General features: G+C 42.2%; 1 protein-coding gene across 2 annotated transcripts in view; it reads left to right on the top strand.

Moving 5' to 3' along the window:
* The first annotated feature begins 2431 nt into the window (after positions 1-2431).
* Positions 2432-9208, top strand: part of EEIG2 (EEIG family member 2) — a 100387-nt gene continuing 93610 nt past the window's right edge. For both annotated transcript variants that reach the window (XR_008418291.1, XM_019457693.2), the window contains exon 1: positions 2432-2894. Coding sequence is in view for 1 of the 2 variants with exons in the window: in XM_019457693.2 (XP_019313238.2) it covers positions 2758-2894 (137 nt within the window). In the remaining variant the exon portion in view is untranslated. The remainder of the gene's footprint in view (positions 2895-9208) is intronic.

Here is a 9208-nt window from a genome sequence, read left to right as displayed (position 1 = left end):
GGGACTTACCTGTGTCCTCTGGTAGACTGTAGCATATAAAACTGGGACAGCAACTCAGATCTCTAGGGCCTATTAAGCTGCTTGGTATATAACAGGCTCTCAACAAATCTTAGATAGTACCCAAATGTTATTGAAAAAGCCTGAAGCCTCCTCCTCTACCTACTGTCCTATCTCTTCTCATTCACTGACAAAAATCATAAAAAAATTTTAGTCACCCAGTTCTCATTACTACCTTTAATTTACTTCCCGGACCATTTGAATCTTAATTGGCCACCACCTTTTAAGGGGACTTCTCTTGCCAATGGTACCAATGACCTCCTAGATCTTCAAATAGATTCTTTTTAGTCTAAATCCTCCAGGAATGCTCTGCAGGCTTTCTGGAAACTCCCTCCTCTGTTCTCCAGGGACCGTGGCGTGCGCGCACGCGCTCTCTCTCTCTCTCTCTCAATGTTCTGTTTGCGTATCTATGCTATCCTCCATTCATTTATAAGCCCCCGTTTGTCTTGTTCATTCCTATCTCTAGTACTGAGTATAGTGCCTGGCACACAGTAGGTCTTAATAACTATAAATTTCAAATGATTAAAACTCTTGGTTTTCAGGTCATCTCTCTTGATCTCCTCTTTCTTTGACTGTCTCAGGCACCTTCATAGGCTCCTCTTCTCCCATCTACCCATGAAATGTTGTTCAAAGTAACTCATTTTTATCCACCTCTGGGGCTTCAGCCATCAGAGAAAATACTCTAAATTCCACATGTTTTCAATCTTAACCTTTCACCTGAGCTAAGGCCGCCCTCCTCACCCTGTATATCTCACAGGCAATTCAAATAAAGACTCATTATCTCTTCCATTCCCAGCCTGCCCTCCTCCTGCTTCCAAAACTCAACCAATGGAATTAACATGCATCTAATTGTCCAAATTACATACCCCAAAGTCCCCTTAACTCTTCCCACTGCCTTTCCTCCCTGTCCTGTTGGGCAGCCAACTTTATCCACTACCAAACCCCCAGCCCCAAACTCCTGTACTCTGCCTCTGGGTCTTCTATTTCTTCCACCCTGAACACGGGAAAATCCTATTCATCCTTATCCAGAAAGTGTCAACTTCACTTAATTGTTTCCTCTTCTGAGTTCTAGACAAATTGCTTCTTCATTCTGAACAAACACAACTTGATGCTAGATTTAGTTTTTAATGACTGCTTTATATATGTCTCTCACTAAGTTGTAAAATTCTTGAGGGCAGGTTTTTGGTTTTTTGATCACTGGGTCTAGCCAATGACTGACATTTTAGGAAATTAAAAACTATTTTATATAAATGAATGCATGAATAAAAGAGTGAACTGAGAATGAGAAGCTCTTCAATTACAGCTTTCAGAGATTAGTGGGAGGGAATATTTGACTTGAAAGGACAATTCAGTTTGAAAACACTAACTTTATGTATCCAAGTAGGCAAATATATTGTAATAACATATGCATGCCTATGGAAAGAAGGTAATTGCTATGCATCTAAGGAGGCTTTATTTTCAGGCTTTTCAGTTCTTTGTTATCAACAGCCACAATTTAAAAGGGAAAGTATTCTTTTAACCCTTCCTATAGTCTTTTATTCTAGGGATAGGAATTAAAGTATAAATAAGACAGGGCACCTGGGTGGCTCAGTTGGTTGAGCGTCTGACTTCCCCTAACGTCATGATCTAACAGTTCCTGAGTTCCAGCCCCATGTCTGGCTGTGCTGACAGCTTGGAGCCTGGAGCCTGCTTCTGATTCTGTGTCTCTCCCTCTTCCTCCACCGTCCCCCCCCCCCCCCCCCCCTTGTGTTCTCTGTCTCTTCCTCTCTCTTTCAAAAATAAATAAATAACTTCACATACATACATACCTACATACACATAAAGGAGAAAATGTGTCCACAGCAGTTGAGTGCCTGTGCACTTGGTAGGCCCTCCACACATTTTAATCCCTTTCCTTTTTCCTACCTCGTCCTAATATTAGAAACCTCCTGACTTCAGAATACCTAAAGGAAATCTTAGTTATAGGATTTCAATTTGACGAAAGTAACGTCGTGGAGATTCTGATTAACCCTATTAACCCATGACTCTCAAACTCAAGAGGGGTGGAAAAAATCACTGGAGGGGGAAGGGAGAAAGGAGGCGAAGCAAAAACTGAAAGAAGGCTGGGGGGAAGCTGTAGAAGGAAGCTCCATTTTGGTTGGGTTTTGTCTTTTTTTAACCCCAGAGAGGCGTGACGCTCTAACTGCCCTCGTGGGTCAATTTCCCGGCGAAGCGCCCGCCCGCCCCGAATTTCCTCGCCCGCCCTCCCGCTTCCGCCCCGCGGTGCGCTGCTGGCCGCCGCCGCTGGGGGCGCCTCTGGCCCCGTTGGCGCTGAGGAGGCGGCGGCAACGGCAGTCTTCAAGTCTTCGCCTCTCTGGGCTCTCAGACGCGCGGCGGCGGCGGCGAGCTGCACACCGAAAAGGCGCCCACCGCCCAGGCGAGCTGCAGCACGATCGCTCTTCGCGGGCGGGCGGGGTCCTCGCCGCCGCGCTCCGGCCCGGGCTGCCGCGAGAGGCGGCGGCGGAGGCGGCGGCGGCCCCTGCCCCGGCTCTAGCCGGCCCGCGGCGCCCCCCGGCCGCGCCCCCGCGCGCAGCTCGCGGCCCTGGCCCTGGCCCTGGGGCTGCGCGGACCCGGGTCTCCGGCGAGCTGAGGCGGCGGCGCCGGTCCGCGCGCCCCTTGGGGCCGCCCCCGCATCCCGCTCGCCGGCGTTTGGCTCTCACGATGATGAAGAAGAAGAAGTTTAAGTTTAAGGTGGACTTTGAGCTCGAGGAGCTCTCCTCGGTGCCCTTCGTCAATGGGGTCCTCTTCTGCAAGATGCGGCTGCTGGACGGCGGCAGCTTCACCGCGGAGTCCCCCAGGTAACTCGCCCTCGGCGCCTCCCGAGCCGTTCCGCCTGCCCCGAAGGGGTTTGTTTCATGGGCAGCTTGTCTTTCCTTGGCCCGTTTACTTCAGGGGGAAGGCCAGCCTCGTGAGCTCCTCGTCCTCTAGGGACCCAGTCTGAAATCAGTCAGGAGTTTATTGATCTGCACAAAGTGCTTCGCAAATGGGTCCATCCCAGCTGGGCTTGGCTCCTGCTCTCCTGATTCCAGATGGTTCCTGGTATCTACTCTTCCCTCCTAAATTCTCTAGGAATGGGTGCAGTGGCCAGAAGGGAGAGAATGCTTCTGGTTTCTCTTAAGACATTTACGTATTTGTGAAATGCAAAGTGGAAATTGAACTGTTATTGAAACAGAAACAAAAATAACCCAAACCTCTTGCGTTCCAAGAGCCCTCGCTCTGAACAGAAACCTGTGCTTAGCATTAACTCCTTTTCTTTTGTTTCTTACTGGGGGGGGAGGGGGGGTACTCAGAAGCCCAGGATGTGGCCAGGGTAGGCCTGATCAGGCTTGTCTTGACTTCAGTCAAGTGTTCCCTGGCAGATGAGACAACAGTCTGTGCCTCATCGGAGAGCTGCGTCTCCAGTTACGCGCTCAACACTCACTGAATTACCAGCCTTGAGGTGGCCACTAGTGGCTCTCAGTATAAAGGACTTGGAACCAGAAGGAGAGCCCAGACCTGTGCTCATTTTGAAATGAACCCCAAGGCACTCTCAGGGAGAGTCGTTGGCAGATTGCGGACTGAAGTCAAGGGTGATAGTGTTCCTTAAGTAATTTAAGGTCTATTGGGTAGGTTGACAGATTTGCCCTAAGGTAAGTGTTCTTTAAGAAAATAGGAAATTTACATAATTTTTAAAAATGAACTTTTAAGTTCCTGAGATCAAGAAAGGAGATTAACAATTAATACTTATTTTGCCTAAATTTACTGTTCATGAACTTTATTTTTACCCTAAAAAATATTCTGCTTTCTTTTGATCTGTCATCCCTATTAATGTAAAGAGAATAAGATAAATAGGTTGTGAAATTGGGGCCAGAAGATTGTCTACAATGGCAACACTGAAGCCTGTAGAAGCCAGAAAATGTAATGGCTAGTTGGCTGAAGCCAAGGATTTATAAAACATTATTGACTCTCAGAATTAAAAAACAGTCAGCCAAGGATACTTTTAAAAATTAAACTGATGACAAATCTTTTGTGGCTATTCAGCTAATTAATTACACTGCAATCATTTTAACACACTGGTAGGAGAACAGTGTAACTTAAAATGGTGCACCAACTATTGTACCAGCTCCTAAAGTGTTGAAAAACCAAAGCCAATTCTTGAATGTCCTGTAGGTACAAATGACTGCCTTATCCTGGATCTTACCCTGTTTGCTGCAGGGTCACATGCCCCACTAATGGCTGTTAGGCCAGCTCTTCTGGGCCAGTGATGACACCTGGTGGTCAGGGCACTACTTCTCTCTTAACTCTTTCCTCCCTCAGATTATTGATTTGGCTTGCTACTGACAAATCCGTTATTTCAGTGTTGCAGGTAATCATTTATTCAGCGAATACATGTAAGTTGGGTCCTTTAAGCTTATTACCTTATTTCATTCTCACAGAAAACCTGTGAGGTAGGGATTCACATTTTATGAATGAATAAACGGAGACTCAGGTTAACTTTCCCAAGGCATCCACATGTGGTAAGTGAAATGCCAAGATCTTGATATGGGTCTGTCTGATTTCAGATTGATGCCAGATGAAGGAGAAAAGTGTGCTGTACTGAGTAGGGAGCTTCCTAATGGTTTTAACAAGCAAGGGGTATAATTTGATTTCTAATTTGCAAGAGTTGGAAAGGAAAAAGCAGAGTATCCTGGGTTAAATTTACCCCCTTCTCTTCCAACAAAAATGTGACCTTAATGAAAATCAGTAGGGTTGAGAATAGTGCTCTATGTGGCCAAATAAAAACCCCTGTAGTTTTGAGGGAAAGGATTCATAAGGAGCCTGTGCCTTGTTAGGGAGAGGTAGTTTGTGTAAAGCTAAGAGCAAGGACTTAGGATAAGGCAGATCTGAGCCTAAATCCTGACTCCACCGTGGTAAACCTGGGTAGGTTACTCAGCCTCTCAAAGATTGCATCTACAAAATAGAAACCATCACTGGCATATGGGGTTGTTGTGAGGATTTAGTAAGTTGATGTACCAAAAACAGATATCACAGTGCTCTAGCACCCAATTGACATTTAAAGAGAAGACGAGGAGCTTGTCTGAGAGGGTTTGCTTCCTTTAGATGTTGATACTTAACTCCTTTATCCTGACAATTACAAAAGTGTTGGTTTGAAAACGATACCTTAGGGGCGCCTGGGTGGCTCAAATAGTTAAGTGTCAGACTTCGGCTCAGGTCATGATTTCGCGGTCTGTGAGTTCAAGCCCCACGTCAGGCTCTGTGCTGACAGCTCAGAGCCTGGAGCCTGCTTCAGATTCTGTGTCTCCCTCTATCTCTCTTCCCTTCCCCCACTCACGCTCTGTCTCTCTCAAAAATAAATAAACATTAAAAAAAATTGAAAAATGTACCTTATTCTACAAGGGGAGAAAAAAACCTGAAATATCTAAAGGATGTGAATTATTTTTAAATTACCTAATTTTTAATTATTGGGTACCAAGCTAGGCATTGCATCTGTAATTAAATGCTAGAATTTAATTTTTTTAAATAACTTTATGTGCCTCCTATAAATCAAATATGGCTAACGCTATAACATTTCTCCCATAAAAAATATGAAATTGGGGCACCTGGGTGGCTCAGTTGGTTGGGCATCCAACTTCAGCTCAGGTCATGATTCATAGTTCCTGAGTTCGAGCCCTGATTGGGCTCTGTGCTGACAGCTCAGAGCCTGGAGTCTGCTTCCAATTCTGTGTCTCCCTCTCTCTGGCCCTCCCCTGTTCACGCTCTGTCTCACTCTCTCAAAAATAAATAAACATTTTTAAAAAATATATGAAATTAACTTCATAGAAAAGGGTTAACATAGCAGGCCCAAAACTAATTTCTTAAAAAGGCCTGCTTACAATGTTTTTGCTGGCATCAGGGAACTTGAATGGTCACCAGTTCCCTACACTGATGTAAAACTTTAGAGTGTCTCACTGCCTAGACTACAAACAATGTGATTTATGCTGAATACTTTCTAGGAGTCTGGAATTTTGGTCTGTGCCAGGGGAAGGGTGGCTATATGACCATCACCAAATGAGCTTCCTTGGTAGATGACAGGTGTTGCCACAATTTGATGCCAGAGAAACTGTGTTCTGGGTGACTCCACTGGGAAGACTTAGAAACTTGCCCATGGTTTCCAAGGACTTTGGTCCATGAACCTTTTCCCTTTACTGATTCTGCTTTGTGTCCTTTCACTATAATACATCTTAGAAATGAGTATGACTATATGCTGAGTCTTATGAGTCTTCCCAGTGGATCACTCAACCTGGGGATATTCTTGGAGACCCCTGATGCATGAATGTACATAAAATAATAATTCATTTTTTTAGAGAAAAGCCTTAGAGGTACATCTCAAATTATAAATATATTTAGCTTTATACAGAAATTAAAGATGCAGATCATTCATTGCTCACCAAATATTAATTGAGCATTTACCAGGTTTCTAACTGTGTATCAGGGGCTCTGAGAAGGACAACAAATAAAAATGCCCATAAATGAATTAGCTCTACTTAATGAAATTAGATCATAGATGTATAATTGCTTACCAGTAGGAGACAGTATGATTTAGTGGCTAATCAATGGGTGAGACAGTATATGAGTGTTGTTGAAATTCTGTAGGTAGAGAATTTATTTGCAGCTGAAATGGTTACTGAAAACCATATTGGCTTTTCAGCTGAGCATGCCAGGAGGCTGAATTTGCATTGACAAGGAAGTGAGGGTGAGAGGGCAGCTTGAGCAGGTTATCAGTAGGAGCTGGTGACAGATCAGCCTGATTGCAGAGAGAGTTCACACCGAACAGAAGCAAAGATAAAGACTTTGAAACCATTACAAAGAGTTTGCTTTCCACTGCTCATTGGATAAAAGTCAATTTGAGATTCTTGCACTAAGGTGTAATGTGATTAAAATGGTATTGAAGATGGCTAGCGGGCTGATGTTTGTCAGATTCAAGTGGGGATAGACTAGAAGTGGGGAGACAAAGTAGGAGTCTGTTAAAATAACCCAGGAAGGAGCTAATAAGAACCTGAACTTGGAGGTTGTTCTATATAAGTAACTGATAAAATGATAATGCTATGACAAATGCCCTTATGACATGACAAAGAAGTCCAGAAGAATCTTTGTTTCATTTTGTTTTGTTGAGGTATATCGTGGTGTATTTGAGGTGTATTTGTTGATAGAATACTGTGGGGGGAGGATATGAAGAGGTAGGTTTTACGTTTAACACACAACATTGAGATGACAGTGAGCCTGATAAGCACTTAGAGACATTTATTGTAGATTTCTTAGGTTCTGTTCTATTGCAAATAAGGCTGCTTACTAAACTTTTCATCTAGAATTTCCTTATACTGTTTTGCCTTTTTAAAGATTAGTAGTGAAAATTAATTTTAGAAGGATCCAGTTTCTCCTGGGAAAGTGTGCTTAGTGAAGGGGTTAGAAATAATATAAAGACCAGAATGTGTTTATTTGTGATAAATGTTATTAAAATTGTCAGATTTTCCATATCATAATAAATAAAACATTCAGATAACACTTTGTATGATTACAGTAATCTAATAAACTGAAACCCAATTATTGCCTAATAAAATATTTTTGAACCTTTCAAAAAGACAGAAAATTACATTATTTAAATCTTTTAAGAGCATGCTTTCTTTGTAAAAGCATTTAAATCTCTTGAGGTTTCTTAAGACTGTGAGAAGAAGTTTCATTTCTGTCTGCTTTAATAAAGGAATAAGAAGAAAATTTTCCTGCATTTTTAGGATTCCCAAGTTTGCCATATTTTGTTCAGCTTTTTCTGTGCTCATCGCTAAATACTTCTCTAAGTTTCACATGAGCCTGTGGCAAAAACCATGTGAATTCAGGGAGTGTCTGGGAAACTAATGAGCACATCTGTGTGTTGGATCTTTTACTCTGTAAACAAGCTGAAGGGATTTCTTCTCTTTGGCCAGAGTATGTCTTCATGTTTTCAAGATTTTAGTTCACTGCGCATTGTGTACTTATTTTTAGTAATTTTTTTCCATATTGCAAAAGTGAGAGATTCTTATGAAAAATTTAGAAAATAGACGGGTGCCTGGGTGGCTCAGTAGGTTGAATGTCCGACTTCAGCTCAGGTCGTGATCTCATGGTTGGGTTTGTGGATTCAAGCCCCACATGGGGTTTTGCAATGACAGTGCAGAACCTGCTTTGGATTCTATCTCCCTCTAAAAAAATAAACAAACATTTAAAAAATTTTTTTAAAAATTTAGGAAATAGAAAAGCAAAAAGAAAGAACAAAAGTTGCATATAAAGGACCAACTAGAAAGTATCGCTATTATATTTTGGTATATAACATGGGAGTCTTTATTGATACACACCCACAGATCACATCACATCACATACTTTTTTAAAATCCAAAATAGTATCATAATGTACTTAATATGTTTTTCCCTTAATGTATCTTCCCATATCATTACATATTCAATTACAAAATATTTTTTAATAGGTTGTTATCATTCATTCCATTGTATGGATCTCCATGGTTAATTGAACCATGCCTCTTTTGAAATAGTCTTTATTCTATGCTACCTTTTTTTTTTTTTAAGCTTATTTATTTATCTTGAGAGAGTGCCCAGGAGTGGGGCGGGGCTTGGGGGCGGTGAGGGGCGCAGAGAGAAAATCCCAGGCAGGCTCCGCACCATTAGCACAGAGCCCCTTATGGGGCTCAAAACCACAAACCGTGAGATCATTACCTGAGCTGAAACCAAGAGTCAGATGCTTAACCGACTGAGCCACCCAGGTGCCCCTCTCTGCTATCTTTTTAATTAATACTTTTATGAACACACTACAGTGAGCATCATTAAAACCAAATTTTGTGCACATCCATTATTATTTTTTAGGACTAATACTTAGAAATGGAATTACTGAATCAAAGTGAATGCAGATTTCTAATGCCCTTGATGAATTATCAACTTGCCCTTCAGTACATTAAGTTGACTTTTTAAGGTAAAAAATACTAATGATTAGCAAATATGAAAAATAACCAGTATTAGAAATGCTGTTTGGCCATATGGCACAGAATTCTATTTTTTCATAATTAACATATATATCATATTAGTTTCAGGTGTACAACATAGGGATTTGACAT

This window comes from Panthera pardus, unplaced genomic scaffold, assembly GCF_024362965.1.
Source record: "Panthera pardus isolate Hobbes unplaced genomic scaffold, ASM2436296v1 HiC_scaffold_11, whole genome shotgun sequence".
Lineage (NCBI taxonomy): Eukaryota > Metazoa > Chordata > Mammalia > Carnivora > Felidae > Panthera > Panthera pardus.
The sequence above is the reverse complement of the archived record's forward strand: the minus strand, read 5'-3'. Positions and strand labels throughout refer to the sequence as shown.